This window comes from Gadus morhua, chromosome 16, assembly GCF_902167405.1.
Source record: "Gadus morhua chromosome 16, gadMor3.0, whole genome shotgun sequence".
Classification (NCBI taxonomy): Eukaryota; Metazoa; Chordata; class Actinopteri; order Gadiformes; family Gadidae; genus Gadus; species Gadus morhua.
The window spans coordinates 15,321,549-15,345,496 of NC_044063.1; the positions used below are offsets into that span (position 1 = coordinate 15,321,549).

At 43.1% G+C, this 23,948-nt stretch overlaps 1 protein-coding gene across 1 annotated transcript in view; it reads left to right on the top strand.

Moving 5' to 3' along the window:
* Window positions 1-23,948, top strand: part of st3gal4 (ST3 beta-galactoside alpha-2,3-sialyltransferase 4) — a 45,043-nt gene that overhangs the window by 12,953 nt on the left and 8,142 nt on the right. The window contains exons 4-9 of the mRNA XM_030380437.1: window positions 8,105-8,185; window positions 9,771-9,868; window positions 10,464-10,521; window positions 10,671-10,766; window positions 14,231-14,420; window positions 15,586-15,723. Of these exons, the coding sequence (XP_030236297.1) occupies window positions 8,105-8,185; window positions 9,771-9,868; window positions 10,464-10,521; window positions 10,671-10,766; window positions 14,231-14,420; window positions 15,586-15,723 (661 nt within the window). The remainder of the gene's footprint in view (window positions 1-8,104; window positions 8,186-9,770; window positions 9,869-10,463; window positions 10,522-10,670; window positions 10,767-14,230; window positions 14,421-15,585; window positions 15,724-23,948) is intronic.

A 23,948-nucleotide genomic window follows, 5' to 3' on the forward strand; every position in this document is an offset into this window, starting at 1 on the left:
GAGGCTTTGGGACAGACATGTACATCTTTCGTACTGGCTGGGTGTCGTTGAGGTTATTATGCATCTTGAGAGTTGGTATGGAGCCTACATCATCACTGTCTAATGCAAATGCCTCACATTCCTCTCTCAACACTCTCCTTACCGCTTCCTGTTGCTCCTCTGGGAGTTGTTGGAGGTCCACAGGTGGGTCCCAGGCTGTTGGTCTCTTGACTTGCTCGTTGTCAAGCTGTGGTGTGTTGCTTGCCTTGCTGGACTTGAACTCTGTGCTGTCTTTACTTTCAGGTGTTGACTTGCTTTCTTTGGTCTGAACGGTTGCTGCATACACTGTCTTGACTGACTCCAGGTGTCCTACAACTTTATGCGGTCCAGGTAGATGGTGTGGTCAGTGGTGTTGGTCACTGGTATGGGTATGTAGGGCACTTTGCATTCTGGGATCCGCACGAGGACCTCGCTGTAGGCCATGCCTTTTGGTGGGGGGTTGAGTAAGTCGGGTGAAAAGAGCATGTCTTGGCCCCTTGCTTGTGAACTCACATGTGCCCGTATGTAGACCGTAGAGACTTGATTAGCGGGTAAAGGCACTATTTTTCCCCCTGTACTAGCCATACCAGTTTTTGGACCTGATCCACTTTTCTGCATCAGTCTGACCACATTATGAGCGCTCCTCACTGTTATGGCGAAAGCTTTACTCATTTTGTGGGCCAGATGCTTTCTTCCACCTTGATTCTTCCCTTCGTTCCGGTTGATAATGGCCTCGATCACATTGTAGCCTATGATTGGGTCACTGGCAATAGCAGGGCACTAATATTGGCACTTGTAAGTCACTTGACATTGTGGGGTCACTGTCTAGTCGGAATCTTACTTCAATCCAGCCAATGTAGGGAATGGGCGTGTCATTGGCAGCAAGCACAGTCAGCGTCTCATCCCCTAACAGCTCTGATATAGGTCTAATGACCGCATGGGGAAGGTGGTTTAGTCCCCAAGGCTCATTTACTATGCTGGACTGGGCCCCTGAGTCCCACAGTACTTTGACTGGGTGATTGTCCATTAAACAGTTCACCATGCATCGGTTTCCCACCAGGCTTACCAAGGGCGTAGGAACCGGGGGGGGGGGCGGAGGGGACGTGTCCCCTCCAATTTTCGAGACAGGCGCATTTGTCTCACCCAAAAATTATACCTCAAAATATCTGATGCTTTTATTTTGAAAGCGCAACACAGCGTCTTGTCACCGGCCCCATGAATGGTGTTGTATGCCCCCCACGGAGCCTTTAAAGGCCCACTATGCAACTTTTTTAGCCAAAATTACATTAAGTATGCAGGTTGAGAGTTATGCTGATGGTTCTGCATCCATTTCTGGGTTGATTGGTGGGTGTGTCATTTACCCATGTCGCCTCTCCAGTGAAAAAGCGCATATGCAACTTGATCTGTTCGGACCGACACAATCCGGATGTGACGCAGCGGAAGTATCCTCGAAAATGTAGTCAGATTGTAGTTTCGAAAATGCTTTACGGCACAGACACACCCCCAAACATGGCACCGGCTAGATATAAACAGCCAGTTGCGAGGCAATTGTTGTCCGAGGTAGGAAACCCAAACGCCGCCGTGTTTGGGTGCATGATAGAGTTTAGATCGGGTTAGATTAAATAATCTCGGATATAAATAACGATCTCATCTCATCGTCATCCGTTTATCCGGGGTCGGGTCGCGGGGGGAGCAGCTCAAGCAGGGGGCTCCAGACTTCCCTTTCCCGGGCCACATTGACCAGCTCTGACGGGGGGATCCCGAGGCGTTCCCAGGCCAGTGTTGAGATATAATCTCTCCACCTAGTCCTGGGTCTTCCCCGAGGTCTCCTCCCCAATGGACGTGCCTGAAACACCTCCAAAGGGAGGCGCCCAGTAGGCATCCTTGCCAGATGCCCGAACCACCTCAGCTGACTCCTTTCTAAGTAAAGGAGCAGCGGCTCTAATCCGAGTTCCTCACGGATTACTGAGTTTCTCACCCTATCCCGAGACGCCAGCCACCCTTCTGAGAAAACTCATCTCGGCCGCTTTTACCCTCGATCTCATCCTTTCGGTCATCACCCAACCCTCATGACCATAGGTGAGGATAGGAACGAAGATCGACCGGTAGATCGAGAGCTTTGCCTTGCGGCTCAGCTCTCTTTTCGTAACAACGGTGCGGTAAAGCGAACGCAATACCGCCCCCGCTGCTCTGATTCTCCGGCCAATCTCACGCTCCATAGTACCCTCACTCGCGAACAAGACCCCGAGGTACTTGAACTCCTTCACTTGGGCTAAGGACTCATAAATAACGATAATCGGGTTAAATAACTTCACATGGTGTGTCTGGTGTGTTTCCAGCATTCGTAGTGTTGATCAGCAGAGAAATAGTCCGCCAAGACGTTGAGGTTGCTTAGCAGCCAGAGACTCTGTCCATGCAAGTGAACGGAGCGTTCACTCTTCGTCATAACTATCAAACCAAACATCCTTCACATTCACCGAGCGAACATTCTGAAAGTAATATGCACATTTCTCGCTAAAAATGTTTCCATAAACGCATTTAATTGCGTAACTATGTTACTATTTCCACCCAAAAAAAAGAAAGATGTCGGCCGTATGCTTCTGTGCAAGGGTCACTACTATGGTCACTACAGTAACGAATTGCTTTACGGCACAGACCCACAAACACGGAACCGGCTCGATATAAACACAAGTAACTAATGGATGGTTATATTCATCATAGATCAGCCGACTAAAAAGAGACAGAGAAACCCAATGTCGGAGGAACAGAAGAAGAGAAAAGGGAGACAGACCGACAGAGAGGCCAGACACGAGTAAACGTTGGGCAAGCTTTTCAGGAATAGCGTGAACTGAAAGAAAAAGAAGACTGCAAATCAGACGCCGACTCGGCCGTGTTGCTTTTGAAATTGAAAGTACCCTTGGGTGAACTTTGTCTGCGTAATATTCTTGATTCTGATAGTCTCTGTACACATGTGTTTGCTCAACCATTTTTTTGAGCCCTGTAAAAATTGTTTTCTCGACCGTTTTGTTGTGAGCCCTGTTTGTTTCTAGCTTGCTTGGTTGCAACCATATAAACACCTTTGTTTCCATGGGTGTTTTGCTGTTCGTATGTCTCGTCCCCCAGATACAGACTGAATCCCCGAATCCAGGTTCTTGTTTATTTCGATTATTATGTTGGCCAAACCTCTTACACTGATTGTTCTGTTCAACCTAAGATAAAATAATTATAACCTAGGGTATAAATTCTCCCCGTCAACTATAAAAAAATATGGATTTATGTTTATTGCAATGCAAATACACCATTTTAAAAATGTATAACCTTGCCTACACTTTATGAACATCTATTTCGGACATGGCTCCGCGCATTCGCCGGCTTCTCTGAAAACAAATGCACATGGCTCGCGTAGAAGAGCATGGGGAAGGGACGTCAACGAGTTGTTACGACAGTGTTGTGAAATATCTACTACGAAGCTTTAGGGGGCGCTGTGTAGAGAAATGTGCGTGCCAAAACCAAGAAAACAGCCAAGAAATGCCCAAAGTTGCATAGTGGGCCTTTAAAGCCTGATGTCCACCGGGGACGTAAGCGCCGCAGAACGGCTGCGCCGCGGTCACCGCTGCTGATCGCTGCCACTCTTTTCAATGAAACCCTTTCCACCGGGCGCGCTGCGGAACGTCTCAGTTGGGTCCCAGGAGCGGCACGCCGCGCCGCAGCGCTATCATTCCGTAGCACTTTTATTTTTGACGAGAGCCGTTCCTGAACCGAGTCAATTTCAACAGAGCAGATCGAGCCGGGCAGGAAGTGAAAAAGTAAAAGCCATATAGCATCCGGTCAATTTTCAAAATAAAACGCAAAAGCTCATGTAGCCTATCACAACTTCACATCAACGTCCACTTCACATTACGTCATGACCGGTGGCACCAGGTCAGTAGTCAATCAATCAGAGGGTCAGCAACATGGAGGACGAGAGACTGATTGTGGAAGTGGAGCAACATAAAATAATTTATGAAATAAATCATCATTTTTATAAGGACAATGTCAGAAAGGACAAAGCCTGGCATTTAATTGCAGTAGTTTTGGGAGTGGAAGGTGAGTACATTTGGTTTAGGATTATCGCGTGATCTCTTGATCTTGCGTGAATACGATTGACGCAGGGCAGAGTTCGCAGCCATTCCGCGTCGCGTACGTCCCCGGTGGAAATCAGGCGCCAGACTGTTTGAGATACGGGTGTCTGCAACTAGCGGCAGGTAAGAGCCGTTAAGATGAAAAGACAGCAGCAGCGTAGTTTAAATGATTTCTTTCTCCAGGGGAAGAAAAAAAACGAAAGGAAATGTGAGTTGGTCATAATTTTTTCCAAAAGGGATAATTATATTTTCAGACTAACGTTAGAGTTGTTGATGTTAAGCTGATGTTGTGATCAACATCTGACTCTTGCTAGGTAAAAGTTGTTATGATGAAAGTTACTAGTCAACGTTACTAGCCAGCGAAAATGTAGCAGACTTTACAGTAAAGAAAAGGACAAAAGCGATTTGATTAAAGATGACTGTAAAAAGAACATTATTTGGCATTATTTGTTCTGGATAATGTAGATGGAAAGCTCAGTGAGCCATTTAACCAGGATGACTTGTTGACTTTGCAAAAGTTGGAAGAGACACTTCTGAGTGGAGAGATTGATGCTACAGTCATTGAGAAATACCCAGAGTTAAACAGAGAGTCACTTTCAGTGCAGCTTTCTATGTTTCGCCTGAACTACTCATTTAGCTACAGTGCAGATGCTGCAGGGATCATTCGTGGATTGCCTGTAGAGGTACTATTTGGGCAAGTGGAAAACCTGGTCAGGTTGCTTCTGGTAGTCTCTGTTTCATCCTGTGAGGCAGAGAGAAGTTTTAGTGTCCTCCGCAGGCTCAAAACCTAGCTCCGGTCCACAATGTCTCAAAACAGACCTAACCATGTTGCTGTCTGTCATGTCCATCAGGATGGACTTGACTTACTGCACAAGAAGTCAATTTGCAAGCAATTCGTGGCTGCAAATGACAGGAGGAGAAAACATTTTGGCTCTTTTGCCTAGGCCAGTGTTTTTCATCCTTTTGTGTGCCACGGCACGTTTGACACTGTTGGATAACACTACAGTGCTATCTAGCTTTTATTTTTATCAAAACTACACAGTAATTGATATTTATCCGTTCATTACATCCATTCTAATGTCGTTTTCGTTTACCTTTACCTTCACACCCCAATTAGTTAGTGGAAATGTGGAATAATATCACACACTCAAGAGTAAAAGCAAGTTGGTGTATATGTTAAAATTCTTGATGCTGTTTTCCCCTTCTCCTCTTGCCGGCACTTTCTGCAGGCTCTCGCTGTCTGCATTGGTCCAAGGGGGCGGTGACTTGTCTCCATCACAGCCTGAAACAATTGTTTCATTTCTGTCGAGAGTCCGGACCAATGCCTTTTTATGGCCGTTTGCCCCAGCATGTGCAAGATGCAGGAATATTCTTGTATCTGCTTCGGGATGATTACAAGGCTGAAGGGCAGACATGTCATACCCTGGTCTGTTGCAGAGTACAGCATCTTTCTTGGTGGAAAGCAGGAGTTTACCTGACATGTCATGCTTGGATATATACAAGTAGTTCTTCCTTGTTGTCCTCATTTTTCGGGAAGTCACTGTTCCAGTTACTGGATATGTATCAAACACAATATCCAATCATGCGACAGATTCATAGCTCATGTGTGACCTCACAAACCCAGCAATATTGGTGTTAACACAGTCATGAAATGTTTTTTGCAGTAGTTGGCTGGACCATTTGGACCATTACAGCACCATCGAGCACAACTACATTTGCATCTCTAACTGCTGCTACATGTTTATTTTTTAACCTTCACACATTGAAGAATGTCTGACTTTGTACCACTGCGTAAACGCCCCTAGTTGGAAAGGCTGGGGGACATAAAGCAGGATATATTTTTTCTATTTTGCAATTGGGCCTAAAAAAAAATTTTGTTTGGTTCCGGTTTCCGACCGACCCTGTCAATTTATGTGCGACCCAAATTATTTTATGAGTTTTATAAAATTTCTTTTTTTTTTTTTTTTTTTTTTTTTTTAATGTAATTACGTTTTGGTACAGCACCTCTATAATTACGTTTTGGTACAGCACCTCTTCATTCTGTACAAGGATGAGCGAATCTTCTCGTTTTTAAATGAAAACAACCTACCCATCATTCGCTGCCGCTGGAAAAAATAAAATAAAAAAATAAAATAAATTCCCTACCTACCCATGACCTCAACTGACAACCAACAGGAACCAAACTTTTTTTTTTTTAGGCCCTGTAGTCGGAGAACACGAACACACGAACACATAGTGTTCGTGTTCTCGGCAGCCAGTCAGTTTCGTTCTCAGTGGGTGCTGGTCTCCGCCAGGGCTGCGCCTTGTCACCAATCCTGTTTGTGATATACATGGACAGGATATCGAGGCGTAGTCGTGGTGGGGAGGGGTTGCAGTTCGGTGGTCTGAGGATCTCGTCACTGCTTTTTGCAGATGATGTGGTCCTCATTGGATCATCGGCCTGTGACCTTCAGCACTCACTGGATCGGCTGGCGGCTGAGTGTGAAGCGGCTGGGATGAGGATCAGCACCGCTAAATCTGAGGCCATGATTCTTAGCAGGAAACCGGTGGATTGCTTACTCCGGGTAGGAAATGAGTCCTTAGCCCAAGTGAAGGAGTTCAAGTACCTCGGGGTCTTGTTCGCGAGTGAGGGTACTATGGAGCGTGAGATGGCCGGAGAATCGGAGCAGCGGGGGCGGTATTGCGTTCGCTTTACCGCACCGTTGTAACGAAAAGAGAGCTGAGCCGCAAGGCAAAGCTCTCGATCTACCGGTCGATCTTCGTTCCTATCCTCACCTATGGTCATGAGGGCTGGGTGATGACCGAAAGGACGAGATCGCGGGTACAAGCGGCCGAGATTAGTTTTCTCAGAAGGGTGGCTGGCGTCTCCCTTAGGGATAGGGTGAGAAGCTCAGCCATCCGTGAGGAACTCGGATTAGAGCCGCTGCTCCTTTACTTAGAAAGGAGTCAGCTGAGGTGGTTCGGGCATCTGGTAAGGATGCCCACTGGGCGCCTTCCTTGGGAGGTGTTTCAGGCACGTCCAGTGGGGAGGAGACCTCGGGGAAGACCCAGGACTAGGTGGAGAGATTATATCTCAACACTGGCCTGGGAACGCCTCGGGATCCCCCCGTCAGAGCTGGTCAATGTGGCCTGGGAAAGGGAAGTCTGGGGCCCCCTGCTTGAGCTGCTCCCCCCGCGACCCGACCCCGGATAAGCGGATGAGGATGAGGATGAGGATGAGGAATTGTAGTCATATTAAGAAAAAAACACCTGGTAAAAAAGTACACCTGGTTACTTAAACGAGAAAGTAAGTTGGTAGGAAAGGAAGTAGTTGGTTAAACACTGTTGTTGGTCATCTTCCTCTTTCAACGTCTTTCATCTTGCTCACAAGCATGAAGTAGCACTGAACAACTGCTCCACCACAGTCCATACAGTCAACTAGTATTCTCAATATTTGCTTAATATTGCCCAAATCTATGACAGATTGGATTTGGGGCTCCACATATACCCAATCACAAATATAAATATTGTTTTTTGTTTCCAATAGCCGGAAAAGTTGAAATATATATCAACTTTACATTTGAATCTCATCTGGTTCAAAATATGCAGCCAAATCCCTTTTCAGGTGATGGCCATATTGGATTTGGAGGTTTAAGGGGTCCAGATATACTGGATCATAAAATATAAACATTTCTATTTTTTTCCCATGATCAATCAAGCTAAAAATTACATCAAGTTTGTATTTGTATCTTCATGTGGTTCAAAAGCAATATGGCCGCCAAGATAGCCATGTTGGATTCGGCCGCCATCTTCGCCCTGAGGGTCGCTGGCTCAGGCGCCATTGCTAAATCATTTCAGTATGACCTGAGCTACATCTGTGCCAAATTTGGTGCTTCTAGATGAATTTGTGTGCAATGACCTATTTATGTTCTTTATCCCCCCAACTAATTGTGAACTGCATCTTGAATGTACTTTTTTTATTTCAGCTACGAAACATCTCCAAACATCAGCATGTTGCATTGTGACAGCTTGCACATGCAGCACAAGTGGGAGAGCCTCCATCTAAAGTGAGTCATGGCATGTGGGGGAGCCTATGCCAGAGTTTATATTGAAGCCAAGGTGCCAGCCACCTTGGACATTTGAGGCTGACTCTGCCTGTCGTCTCCGTGGGGAGAATTCTTAGTCACACTCATTCCACTTCCCCCCTAACCTAATCCAACATCTGATCCCTTAATGGCTGCTCACTCACTCCTCCATTTTCTGTTACTACCATCTCTCTCTCTCTCTCTCTCTCTCTCTCTCTCTCTCTCTCTCTCTCTCTCTCTCTCTCTCTCTCTCTCTCTCTCTCTCTCTCTCTCTCTCTCTCTCTCTCTGCCGATTAGCTGGAGGATGTATTTATTAGCATTCCTACAGTGGTGTTTGTTTATAAAAAAATACCAAGATCAATGAAATATATTCATACATATATATATTTTTTTTTATTGATCGATGTATATATATATGTTAATGCCCGATGAGGTGTCCATTATCAGGAATTAATGGACACCTCGAAGGACATTATCCAGCTTATACCATGGTCACTTGCAGAAGAAATTAAATTAAGACAATTAATTTATATTTTCATGCGTTCTACAATCCAAATATAAAGTTTTTCGCAAGCCATGACTTTGTTTCCCTGTTAACGCCTGAGGGTTTGACTAATTCCTGGAACAACCATTACCCTCCCGTAAGGTCCTTATGCAACGTATCGTTGTTCACTGCTCCAGTAATTAGGACGGACCTTAGCTACAACTTGGCAACGGGAGGTATTCTAGTCCGCTCAGCTATGCACCAAAGAGCTAACGTTATGCATTGTACATATTTATAATTAGAAATTCGTCCCAGCGTTTATACCACAGTTACTCCTGGGTCTATAGCATATAACTGCGTTGTCTGATTACAGTTTAATGCATTTTTCACAATTTACCAGCCCTCGTTTTGAAGGCTGAACAGACAATTTGACTGGAACTACTTAGCAGGTGTCCATATATCAGGAGTTAATGCACAACCTGCAGCCAATCAGAATCGAGTATTCCCCCAGACCGTGGTATAAATATATATATACTAGAGCTGTCAAGCGATTCAAATATTTAATCGTGATTAATCTCATTAATGTCATAGTTAAAAATTCTATGCTAAATATCCCTTGATTTTTTGTCCCATAATTCTTCTCATTTTAATTCTCTTATCAATATGCTGAATTGCTTCGGCTTGCCTTGTGCAAATGATTTTTTATTGTTAACAACATTGGCATATACTGATCAAACAGGACGATACAAAAAAAGAGCCTATAGTGCAATTAAACGACTGCTTTGAACAAATGCCATTTGAACATAGCAGTCAGGCTACTGCTTCTTTGTTTTGAGCCAAAGAAAAAAAAAAATATTATTATTTTTTTTAATATAAAATAATTGCGTTAATTGCGCGATAATTTTTTTAACGCCGTTAAATTTGGTTTGCGTTAACGCCGTTAATAACGCGTTTAACTGACAGCTCTAATATATACATATACATGATTTATCTAACACTGCTATGGCACAAAATGGGTGCGGTTCAACCATGTTCTTTACCATGCAATTATTGCTAATACCTATCCTTACCTTTCCTTTGCAGCATTAGCAGGCTGTCACATCTCTTTCTAAAAGCGGGGGATTTCTTCTGGCAAGAACATCCATCAGATCAGGCTTTACCTTATGGCATTAAGGGCAGTGGTAAGTCAGCTCCTCTTCATCCTCATGTCTGTGTGCTTAATTTGCTGCGCATAACATGATCCTTCATGACAGTTTATTTTAATCTGTACCTGAAATTCAACTGCAGACATAAATGGAGGCTTAACATTTCATAAAGGCCCATAATGGAAGGCAGGGGTAATTTCTATGACAGTCTTTTCTGAAGTGTTGGCAAGCCCGAAGTTGAAGAAGGACAAAGCTTTTCAAAAAGTGGAATGGTCTGAAGCTTCGCTAGGCTGGAGCTTTTTTATCTGTCAAAAATCAAAGCTAGCTGTCAATCACAGTGCTATACGTAATAGTCTATTCAGAGGAATGTGACTGGACAAAACACTTATTGGTAAACACCGGTGCAGGCATGTGTCAAAATCAATTTCATATAGCCGATTACCAAAATAAGCAGAAATATACTTTTGGGTGCAAATATATTCATTAAAAACAATCCTCAATTAAATATATTTGTTTTGTTTGTCAACATTGTGGAATTGAAATAATTAAACTACAGGTAACCTAAATTAACCTCAAAGAGCCCACATTTTATTTTGTGAGATCTTTAATAATACATTTTGTTTTACCCTAGAGCAACTGCTGCTGAAAATTCTTTCAATTATCAACCAAAATGAGCCAGAAGACATTGAGTAAGTCCGAGTTACTTTGATTATTTGGTTAATGTGAGAACTCATATGAATCTATTTTCTCATCGTAAACCTATTTTTTAAGAACAAAATAACAAGTGTGTGTGTGTGTGTGATATGCCTACCAGTTTGTTTTACCTGTGCTTCAACAGCCTGGAATGCAGAACCTGTGTCGTCGTCGGGAATGGGTTTTCCATTATAAACACTTCTCTGGGGGGTGTGATCGACAAGCATGACGTGATCATTCGGTAAGCAGAGGCAGTCTTGGGAAATGTTGTACCCATGCTGTACTGCTATGTTATCATTATATAGGGGTTGTTTATTATTATGTAAAGACTGCCTCCGTTTCTGAAGTACAGTAGTATCAGAATTGTATCAGAAGTAATGGTTACGTCTAATTCCACCCACCGGTTTGGGGTTTTGCGACCAATTTTGCAACCATAATTGTATGCAAAAAACAGGATGCCGTACTACAACCGGTCTCGTTTTGCAGCATGCAAGCCAGCATGTTTTTTTGGCCTGTTCTTCCCCACAATTCTCTGCGCAGCAGAAGATATGTCACATGAACTCTGGATCTGATTACGAAGGACCTGTATCATGTTTTGGTTTTCGCTGTGCAGATAACAATCCAGGATGATTGTTATTCTTCTATATGGCAGTGGTAGCATTATTTACTATGTCCTAGTTGTATTCACATCTGTTGGAGTGTGTGTGGATGACGGCTGGTTTAAAGGGCAACTTCACCCATTTCACATAAGCTTTGTATTTTTAGAACCCCCCGCATATTTTTGAATGGTCTAGCATCATTTCCTTATTTTCTGGAGAGACTGGAGAGATCCGTATCGATCTCCAACACTTCCTGTTTTTTATCACGCAATATGACGATTTTTGCGTACAAGAAAATAGGAAGTGTAAGAGGGGATGATTCTCGTACGACTACAACCACCCCTAGGGGGTGGGACCCACTGACGCTACAGACCTATTAGAGCAGTGCCAGTGGGTGGGACTTCACCAGCAGAAACTAACATCCACAGCGTCTGAAGCTAAGATAACAGAGGCTGTTGATAAAACTGAAGTAGGCCTACATTGGCGGAGGGTACTCGATCTGACATAGAAGATGGCTCCATGCAAAAGTTCACCATTTCGAAAGAAATAGACGAGGGCTGCCGTATTTTCCGCACTATACGGATTATCGGATTATCAAGCGCACCTTCAATGAATGGCCTATTTTAGAACTGTTTTCATGTATAGGGCGCACCGGATTATAAGGCGCATAGAATAGAAGACACTGCAGTCAAACGTTTGACTGGGGTTGCGTTATGCATCGACCAGACCGAGCTGTGCTAAAGGGAATGTCAACAAAACAGTCAGATAAAGTCAAACTTTATTAAGCGTTCTGACAACTCCGGTCACTCCCATGGTAACGATGTTCAAACGTTAATGTGCATATTAACAATATCTCATCAATATCAATATCTCTTAACAATAAGCTCACTTTTTCAGTTCATTCCCCGTCTATGCTGTTGCCTGGCAGTTCAGTGATTATTCCTGCCTTCGTGAAAGCTTAGACCACAGTTGAGACTGTTATATCAGCCCAGGCATCCACGATCCATTGGCAGATAGTGGCGTAAGTCGCCTGGCGCTGTCTCCCCGTCTTGGTGACGTGTGTTTGCCTTCTTGGCCCCGTCCACACGAAGCCGATTTTTTGGGTGAAACCGCATAAAAAGACGCTTTTGGTGGACACGGGCTACGGCCACACCAAACGCGTGTAACGTGCTTAACTTGAAGCTTGATCATTGTGTGTCACAAAAATGGTTCAACGCGCCAACGCGCCTGTGGCTGCGCTGGATTTAGGAGTCCGAGGTAGGAAACCCAAATGCCGCCGTGTTTGGGTGCATGATAGAGTTTAGATCGGGTTAGATTAAATAATGTCGGATATAAATAACAATAATCGGGTTAAATAACTTCACATGGTGTGTCTGGTGTGTTTCCAGCATTCGTAGTGTTGATCAGCAGATAGTCCGCCAAGACGTGAGGTTGCTTAGCAACCAGAGACGCTGTCCATGCAAGTGAATGGAGCGTTCCCTCTTCGTCATAACTATCAAACCAAACATCCTTCACATTCAACGAGCGAACATGATGAAATTAAAATGCACATTTCTCGCTAAAAATGTTTACATAAACGCATTTAATTGCGTAACTATGTTACTATTTCCACCCAGAATAAAGAAAGATGTCGGCCGTATGCTTCTGTGCAAGCGTCACTACTCTAGTGACGTCGGTTCAAGCTCCACGCTGATTTGTTCCATTAGTAGATGGAACAAGGAGGTGTCCGATAGGCGGAGATGATCAGCGGGAGTGGCCGCCAGCGAAGCTGTGCATGGTGGGAGTTGTTGTCTTCAATCCACAAGCGCCAAAAAGTCACTTTCTGCCTTTTCTCGGTCAAGACTGCACCAAAGTAGAATTTTATTTTATTATTCGACTACATATAGGACCCAATTGCAATACATATTCATGCCTCCACCGGTGAAATGCTCCTTTAAGCAGCCTCACATGGCCCGAGTCAGACTGATTGATATCTGGGGCTGGCTGAGGCTGCACACCTGTTGCACATTGAGTAATCAGCACGCATAGGTTCAACCAGCCATCTCCACACACACTCAAGAATTCCTGTGTAGCAACCAAGCCCAGAAAATGTCCCCTAGGTGGAGTGTATTATTGTCGTTGCTACACTGGCTGGGGATGGCCGGGTGAGGTTGTTTAAACCAGCCATCCACACGACCTATAAGCAATGGTCTTGTTGGGTGATGGGAGAAACTGTAGCTGTCTTTTCTCTTTTTGATCAGAAAGGCTATTATGTTTTATTAATATATTTATATTTATACTATGTCTTTATGTTTGCGTGTCTGCAATGATAGATAGATAGGAACTTTATTAATCCCTCGGGAAGGTTTACTCAGGAAATCGAACTTTCAGAAGCATTAAACACCATGTTACAAATATAATAAAAGCAATAAACAAGTATACATGTGCAAAATTACAAAATGCTAAATTCTAAATGCTAAAAATATATATTTATATATATATCTATATATATATAGATATATATATAAATATATATGTGATGGATGACAAATGACAATGGTAACTACAGTACTTTATTTCCAAATGATTTGCTGAATGCTGATATGCTTTTGTGTTTCATGCATTATGTCTTTATTTGGAATAATTATAAACATTTGTGGGGAAAAAACAATCAAAGCCGTGAGGTAAAACAGCCATCAGCACAAAATTCTCTGGAAGAGCACCTTTGAACAACTCCACCCAAGAGTTCTCAATTCGATTTTGTAGCACTAGTTTACTGGCAGGTAGACAGATAGATAGGTACTTTATTAATTCCTTGGGAAGATCCCTACGGGAATTGCACTTCGAGCAACAGCAAACACCAGGTTACAAATAGTCTAAGGGTTGCCAGGTGTTACCTGCCATAACAAACATCTCCTTGAGTGGGTGTGGTGATGGCTGGATTAACCAGTGTGCCTCGATTGTCCAATGCCACACAGGCGTGCAGCCACACCCAGCCCCAGAGTCCGATCCGCCGACTCGGGCCAAGTGATGCTGCTCAAACAAGCCACCAACAAGACATACTCCAGTCTCAGAATAAAAACAACAATGGGGACTAAGGAGTTGTGCTATGTGGTCCCCTGTGCAGGCTAAATGACGCTCCAGTAAGGGGCTATGAGGAGGACGTGGGCCACAAGACCACCATGAGGCTCTTCTACCCGGAGTCCGCGTCCAACAACCCAGGCCTGAATAACAACCCTGAAACCCTGATGGTCATGGTGCCTTTCAAACAGCAAGACCTCCTCTGGCTCAAATCCATCGTCAACAATGAGAAAAGGGTCTGTCATCAGTTTCTGATGTACACACGTTTCAGTTACCCTGTTTGCGGTTATGACAAACTGCAATTAGACTCAACAAAACTTGGATCTAATTTCCAGTGTTGCTAATGAAAAGTTGACCATTTGTCAATGTGGTAGACTCATGAGACCATCCTGATATTAACTTTGCATTTCACAACTAATATCAGGCCAATGAATGAATCTGTCTGGCCGGGCATCAATAGATTTTTCTAATATCCTTATTCCTAATAATATATTTTATCATATAAAAACCGTTCACTGCAAACATCGCACCGACCGGCAAACAATGCAGTTGTTTGTCGCGCCTTTCTTTTTCTATTTGTGTCTAACCCATGCTCCAACTTGTTAAGCTAGCATCAAGGTTTATTGGTCTTGGCGCTTACTTTATTTTGCAAAAAAAGGCTCATGACTCCAGGCCAGACACATTTCCAGAGAGAAACTGAATGTGGAATTGTGAAATTGGGATGGGCTCATGAGAATAACTTCTGTGCAAACAATTATTGTGATGTCCTTTTCGGAAATGTATACATAGTGCGCCATAATGCAGGCACCCAAATATTTGTGGCCAGGCGTGCTTCTGTTATTTCTACAAAATTTCTCTCCACTCTTTGATTCTCCCACTCTCCCTTACATTACCAACTATTTTTCTTATAAATGTAATCAAGCACACTGGTACACACTCTTCTTCCTAGAACTACCCGTTCATCCGTAGCTGCATATGTAGAAGCGGTTTAATGTCTGTGGTGCCAGGGGCCTTTAAGAGTTAACACCTGTTTCCATAGTGTTGCCCTCCCCACGCTCTGCCCCCTCCCATTCCCTGGGGCCAGTGCTTATAGTCAGAGGGTCATTACCCCTAATTTGCACATCAGTTCCCAGTTGCTCCTAGTAACCAGAGACATGGTGGTTCAAACTCCATTCAGTTTCATGAATTTAACAAAGTGTTTATTTTAAATTGTTTGGCTTTCCTCCTTTCCACTGTTTCCCTATTGTTGTTGTTCCCTTTGTTTCTAAGTCTTCCTTCCTTGAGCAATGTGTGTGTGTGTGTGTGTGTGTGTGTGTGTGTGTGTGTGTGTGTGTGTGTGTGTGTGTGTGTGTGTGTGTGTGTGTGTGTGTGTGTGTGTGTGTGTGTGTGTGTGTCCCCTAGGTGAGGAAAGGCTTTTGGAAGCTTCCTCCCCTGATGTGGCTGGGTGATATCAGTAAACTCAGAGTGCTGGACCCCTACTACTTCCACCAGACAGCAGACCGACTGCTGAAGATCCCCCTACCTTCCAAGCCTGGGAAGGTGAGGTGATTTTCCCATTTGCCCTACTATCCAGTTGCGTTCCTCCATTACCTACCCCTTGGGTCCATTTGGGAAATAGACAATTTCCCTGTCTCATTACATTTTTCTCACAGATATTCATCAGTAAAAAAGTATAAGTGAAAAATACACTGTTTACTTTATGGATTTCTTTTTAAGCATTGTTTATTGGAAGTCACATCTTTCTTTGATGTGACATCACCACATAAATTGCATTGCACACTGACTTTCTGTTCATCGCCTGCAGTCCAGCAACACAGTGGTTAATGTTTTGCTACTGCATCCTGTGTTTAGACATGGACCAACCCTGTCTGCATGCCAAATGACCAAACAAGCTTCTGAAGCTTCTATCAAGATGGAGATTAGCCTCCATTGTACAACTTCCTGGCATTCAGTTTGCAACAGGACTCTATGAATTCTGGATTAAACGGCACTATCCCGTTTGAAACAATCCGCTCTTGTTTTTTAAGGGCGACGGCTTCCCTGAGATTTCATTCAGAATATTTTAAACATTTGCTCCGGCATGACCATCCTTTTGTCAATAAGACTAAACAATTAGTCAATATTTATTTTGTGTCATGATGGAACTAAAAAGATATTTCTGTTCCAGGCAGACTATAGTATCTACTTTGAACAGGGATCAACCAGATCAAAAAGTATATCATTTCACCTACGCATGCTGTGTTAGACTCCAAGCTGGTAGAAGCAGCTTGTCTAGATGAGAAAAACAGGCAAATGGCACGGAATGAACGCTCTCCGATATGAAATCAGAAGTCAACCGTTACCGCAGCCAACAGTACAATTTAATGCAAACAGAGACTTAAAGGGAGAAAGGCATCATGAACAATGCAGTTGAGTGCCACAGTGCCGTGGCGGTCGGTGGAGCCATCGGGGTGTATGCAGAGTGTGTGCAGTGGGCAGCGTTCAAACACACATTTTCTGAAGCTGCCATGTTAAATATACATCTGTATGCTTTTCTATTGTCAACTGATGAGACAATTTTAAAGCTACAAGGAGCATTTGAAATTATTCAGCTCACTCTTTCCTTAACATAAGTTCTTTAAGAGAAGACAACTCAAAACATTTTTTACCAGAAACTTGACTTGTTTCATTCCTTGCCACAGCTCCATACATTACATGGCAGGCCAGTTTAATTAGTTTGCTCATACAAAGACCTGGACTTTATGATGGAGAAAGACCTGCCTGTTAAGTTTCTTGTTGAGATTTACTCACCAAAATTGATGTTAAAGTTTAGTTTTTACCTAAATGTTTACCTATGTTAGTGGCAATCTTTAGATTCTAGGAATGAATTGCAAAACATAACTAAAGCTGGAGGTTTTTATTTCAAATACTGAACTTAAGACCTACCTCAACCAATATCAACCTCTTCTTGTATTTAACTTTTTTGGTAAAACAAAATCAATAGTATAATGCAGGGGTGGGCAATTCATTTTCCCAAAGGGCCACATGAGAAACAGGAACTGTTGCTGAGGGCCGGACCAATAGGCTAAATTAAATTCAGCTCAATATTAATTTGATCTCTTTATAAAAAGCAGTAAAATGCAGGGTATTTGATAAGCTGTGACTGGTAAGAGTAAATGTTATGATAAGAAGATGAAAAAAATAAAGCAGACATGGTACAAAATGCAGTTATGTTAGTATTTAACTAACATCCACAAAAGCAATTGTGAAATAATTATCATGTTTTTACCATTCAATGCTGTTCAAAGAACAGCATTGAATGAACTTTATGAAGTGCTATTACTATTTCATTTGCAGCGTGATTACAGAATTAGCTTTTTTTCCACATGTTTTCTTCAGATGAAAAACTGAAGCCGACATACTACAAAATGACAGCATGTCACTATTTGAACAGTATACTCAAAGAAATGTTAAACAAAATGTGCCTGTTTTTGCCATTTGTTTTTCAGAACAGCAATAAATTAACTTTATACAAAGTGTTATTATCTTTTTGTTTTTAGTTTTACTACTCCATTAGCTGTTTTTCAGTTATTATTTTCTTGTTCAGTGAGAGAAATCGAGTCTGTGCTTGGCTTGAACAAGTGCACTGAAGTGCACTCAAGTACAGCTGACAGGTCAGTGAGGGAAGATCTGCATCCTGATTTGTTAAACCAGAGGAAGGTAAGGTAAATGCAGTCCATATACATTTAGATCAATCCTTTTTAGATCGACCTACCTTTCTCTGGGCATATTAGCGCAGCAGAGTCATTTTTTTGTTTGTTTTTTTTGTCGATTGTTTGATGTCCTATGTCCGTCGGTTTTGTATTGCCCTTTTCTGTTTGCTCTTATGTCTTTTTTGTTTTTGTTTTGTTGAGGAAGCCTGTAAGGGGAAGGGGGTGGGGGTCGGAGGGGTTAAGAAGTCATAATAATTTGGAAAAACTGAAAATGCCATCCGGTCCGGGTGATTTATTATTATTCATCAGTTTTATTGCTTCGGTAACCTCGTTAAGTTGCAAAGGGCTGTCCAGCATCTGTCTGTTATCCTCCGAAATCGCGGGTATGTCTAGTGCTGTGAAAAATTCAGACATATGAGCCTCATTATTAGAAGACTCCGACGTATAAAGTATAGGTAGTATTTAGCTGCCGAGTAGTTCCACAAGCATGTCCGGAAAAAAGTTGTCGGCCTGGGGCCCTCAATAGACTCTTGCAGCCCGATTATCCTGATATTATTCCTCCGGCTCCGACTCTCCAAGTCTGCTGTCTTAGCAGCTAGTCTAGCATTGCTATCAGCTAGCGTGGTGCACCTCTCCTCGAGCAATCACACACGCTCTTCCAGCAGGTTAGCGTTTGACTCCACCGAGAAGATGCGCTGGTTGTGACCTTCTACTGTGGCTTGGGTTTGGGTCAGCTTCTCTTCCAGAGATGAAAAGGCCATTTTAAACTCTGATGAGAGGGCCACTCTGTGCTCCTCTAGTAGCTCAGCTATGCTAGCAACACAGGGGCCACCGCACGTGCCATGGGCCTCTACTTTTTTGCCGTTGTCTTTCTTTGATTGTTTGCCTGGTTTCGAGGACATCTTGCCAGGTTTACATAGATACCAAGTTAATTGCTCGTTGCTGCGTATTTGAAGAGGTTTGGGGTGGTTGAAACTATTATTTTTTTGAAAAAGTAATGGGAGAGCAAAGCTAGCGCGATCACTACATTCCGATCCCCAACCGGAACTCCTTTCCTTTGATAGGCGCGTTGAGAGGAGGAGCAGGCGAACCAGATTTTTATAAGAGTACCCGCGCTTGTCTCTGTGTGTGTGTGTTCGTGTCCGTATGTGTGTGTGTACGAGAAAGTCAGGGAGAAAGAGTGCTACGATAAGATGAATGTGAACAGAAAGATATTTATATTTAAAGATTCTATGAGTTGCAAAGCAGACTTTGCAACCCCATAGGATAAGGTCAGGGGCGGGCCATACTATTAGGCAAACCAGGCATTTGCCTGGAGCCCTGGGCCCCATATAAGGTTTTTGGGGCCCAAAATTTTATTATTATTTTTTTTTTTTTACCTTTATTTTTCCCGATAAAACATTAAGAACAGTTTCTTATTTACAATATTGATCTGGTCAAGAGGGCCCCAATGCATATATTTTGTCCCCATATTTATTATTTTTATAAAAATCTCTTCAAAATAGGAGCATCGGGATGTCTAATTATTACTCATGTTTTGACGATCTTTCCGTGTGCACCCCCCTTCAGTCTGCACTACATGGACTATTCCATGTTACGCGCATCACGCTCATCATGCGTATGCGGAAATTATGTCAAATTCAAAACAGTAAGCGGTAAGAGGGAGAGAGAGAGAAATCGAGTGAGACATAAATCGAGTGAAACATGAAGCGATCGTACGAAAGCGGGTCACATAAAAAGAAAGACCAAAGGCAGGACTTTCTTTCAAAGCTGCCAAAGCTATCCAGCTGTTTTACAGCCACCGCAGTGGCAGCGGGACCGTCGGCGGATCAAGAGCAGCCGTCAACGTCGTTTGCTGTCACGTTACTGCTCCTTTCATTCCAAGTGGCTCTGGCTCAGCCAGCAGCGATGCTAATGACGTGTCAACAAACTGACGGAGATTATGCACAACTGGTAGTGAATATTTCTCACTCTCCTTCTTCCACTTTGGTTATTGAAATTAATGACAATAACGATAACAATGACTGCGAGACACATATTCCTGTGGATGACCCAGCACTCTGGCCCAAGCTGCTGTGTCTTGGGCAGGTGCACACATATTCTTGTGGATGACCCAGCACTCTGGCCCAAGGGCCGCAGATTCACAAAAGCATACTATTACATAGTAATGAAAAATGGTGAGAGGGTGAACAGGTCTTGGTTAGTCTACAGTGAAAGTGCAGACCGTGTTTTTTGCTTTTGTTGTTGCCTTTCTGGAAAACAAAAACAACTGAGTGAGGAAGGATTTAAAGACTAGAATAACCTTGCAATGCATCTAATCAACCATGAAAGGTCTGAAGAGCACAGGAAATATAGTGATAGCTGGACGCAGCTATCAGTGGGTTTCCAGTAGTGGTTTCCAGTAGCTCACAGCAGATAGCTGCTGTGAGCTACTGGAAACCCTCAGGTAAATGAGGACTTATGGTTAACAGTCAGTGTAATGTGTCAACATAACTAATCTTATTGTTTTGTACGTTATTCTCAATTTGTAAATAGATAATTAAAATTTGCATAAAAGAAGGATAGTGACTTTTGTTCATCCCTTGTATGGAGTATCTCATTATGCGATATAAGGTACTGAGACCGGTAGATGCAGGGGCCCCCAAATGACTGTTCGCCTGGAGCCCCCAAAGGGCTAAGTTCGCCACTGGATAAGGTGCTAAACAACTATCCATGACACATAGTTCTTTAGGGCTCAAACTTTATAGAAACGTTGTACCCCCTCCTTTATCCATCTATTCCTTAAAGGTATTTGGTGGTAGACTGTAATTTGACGCAACATTTATCAAGTTGGCAAACAATATTTGCAGTGGCGATTCTAGAAAATTTTACATTGGGTGGCAGAAGGGTGGCAAGTTAAATTCAAGGGTGGCAAATCACACACACAAAGTCAAGTCAAGTCAAGTCTTTTTATTGTAAACACACATGCCAGAGGCCTGTTTCAGGTAGCTGGTTTTGAGGCAACCCCGAGTTTGTTCGCTCTGAGTTAGTGGAAACTCTGGATTTTCCGTTTCAAGTAGCAGGTTCAGCGCAACCGAGAGTTAGTTGCTGCGGCAACATACGCCGTGGACCTAACCTGCTCGGGAGGTGGTTAGACCTACTCTGAGTTTGTTGTCTATAAGGCTGAAGGCAGCTCTCCGACAGAAGGAAGTGTTAGAAATGGCTCGCCTTTTCTACGAGAGCCTGTGTACGTAGAGGCTTCGATCCTCAGAAGGAATCTCCGTGAGGAACGATTATTAAGAACCCGGTTGGATATACTTTATTTTCCTGATAATTTTCTTCACGAGCGCTATCTTTTTTAAGCGCAATCCATCATTTATTTAGACCACCTTCTCAGCCCCCATGTTAACTGTCAAACGCACCGGGGGCATGCTTGAAGTTTAAGTTTAAGTTTTTTGACGCAATTAACGCATGAGTAGAATGATCTGCCCCGTGCATCCCACCCGCTCTGTAGGCTACTACAGTCACTTTAACGTTGTGGCTTTCCGATGATCAGAGTAGCTGACTAACCACGGACCTATAACTGCTGCAAGTCAAGAAACTCATTTTAAGAATGCAAGGCAGAAAAGTCCCTGGTACTGCTTTTAACCAGATCCTGTTCTTCTCTACACGCACATGCTCAGCATAATCGTATGCAATGTTCACTGAAGTAAAACCCTTTGAGTAAACTGTTCAACAAAATAACTCGTCCCACCACAGCCCGTGTTCTAATAAAGACAATCTACTTTTTATGAGGATTTCTTTATTTCCTGAAAGCACAAAGTCATTGGGTATGTTTTTAGAGCAGGGAACAGTATCCCAGTTTCCACCTCACCCACCTTTAACTTATGTTCCAAAATTTGGATCCCCAAAGCATCCTTTTGCATCTTTTGAATTGTTACAATTGCATGAAGGTTGGTGAGGGCATCTGGTTCAAGTAGCCTAGGGCGATGACGCCATCAGTAACTGGAAGAAGATGATTAGACAGTGAAATGATTACTTGAGCCAGAATATTGCCCCATCTAATTTGTAACGTGCTGTGTTGCGTGTACATATTTAATTATTTTGAATAACCAACCTCTTATAAAGGCATTTCTATCCTGGAGGGTGGGGGGGGGGGGGTCAGAGGAGCTCCCCCCAGGGATGCCCTCAGCCACAGGACACATACTCTGTTCGCTGAGGGCCATCCCCTCAGCCTCTGTGAGGGCTGCAGAGGTGGACCCCCTCCAGTCTTCCGGGCCTCTGCTTTTTTTCGATTTGCTAACATGGAGGAAAATGTTACCCTAAAATTCAGTAAGCACTATTTTGAAGACATGTATATATATATATATATGTAATGCATTTGGCCTAGGTGTAACCTTCTAATATTTCTAAATCCTATTAACTATTGGCAGTGTTGGGGTGGCTGGGAAATGTACTACTTACATTTACTGCTTAAATATAGGCCCATCACATGTTGAAAATAGCTGTTAAATTAGGTAGAGCAGGCAAAACAGCACAATTGATTTGATTTCAATTAAACATTAGTTTACATTTTTGAACTATATTTTTGTACTTCATCTTCATTTGCTGCCAAGTCCTCTTGGGGCAACTTGGGGTTGCGTAAATTGACACACACACATACACACAATATACATATTGAATGAGTGGAAGATATTAAACTATCCTCTTATTTTATTTTACTAATTTATTTTACACAGGCATTGACTTGTTCAGCTATTTCATGCCAAACAATCTCTCGCGCTCTCGCTGCCGCGGCGGTATTGTTTTTTTTTTGTTTAAAGGGGTAACTGCTCGGCATAGGCGTTCATTAGAATTTCCAATTCCGGGGGGAAAAGTAAGTGGATCTCCGCTTTTGGTCCATGTTTGATCATGTTATCAGAGATCCATTGATGCTGGCTCTTTATAGTCAACAGGCACGCCCTCAACCCAGCGTGAACACACCCCGAGTTGATTAAGCCAACGCTGATCGCCTGTTCTGAAACCGAAAACCCAGAGTTGCTTTTCAACCCAGAACTCTGAGTCAACCAACTCAGAGCGCAGGATTAAACTCAGAGTATGTTAAACCAGCTACCTGAAACAGGCCTCAGGTGTCTATATGTATTTATTTATACCAATCACTAATGAAAACAGTTAACATATTTACATATCCAGCAGCAAAACAATTCAGTTTTATTTAATTTCACAAACAATTAATGTAGCCTATATTAAATTCGAAACAGCAGGTCAGGGAGCTAAAAAAGAACAATACGGCGGTTGCCATGTTCGACAGCAAATCGTCTCACAAACTCATCTAGATCAAGACCCTTAGCACGTGCTGACTCTATACTAAGTGTAGCTAGGCTTGACAACCTATTCTCAGCCATGGTAGAACGTAAGTGGTTCTTGACCAGCTTTAGAGTTGAGAAACTCTGCTCACATGAAGCACTGCTAACGGGAATGAAGCGGCAGATGCGCACAGTGAGAAGAGAGCAAATAGGAATCATGGACTCAACCATTTTACAGGGGAGGGGGGACATAAAGATTTTAGTTCTTAAACTTAAACAAGTTACCAATGAGATCAACAGCTTCAGTAGCAAAAAATATAATTCCATTCAATAAATGTATATTGGAGACACTTCTAACAACCTGGGTGGCAAGTGGGGTGGCAAGCATTTTTTGGGGGGTGGCAGCTGCCACCCCTTGCCACCCCGGTAGTTTCGCCACTGAATATTTGACTTGGCCAACGAGCAACATCCCTGATAAACCTGCTTACTTTGGGCTGGGTGAGAATGTTTGCGAACATGGAACCAGCCATATGTGTTCTCCCCTTATGTGAATGTGTTCTTTTGGACTTTCAAGTACAAACAAAACTGGATTGTTAGAGAGAAGATGGCACAGTGGGAAGGCAGGGATTCTACGCTGTGCAGGCCCTATAGCGCTTGGCCATCTGCAGCTGAGATTATGGAGAGTCCAGAGAAGTCGTTGGCTTCAATGAAAGCACATTTCAAACTTTGTTTGTTTCCTGACACATTATTTTTATGTGATGGTAATCAGGGATGCAAACCCCTGATT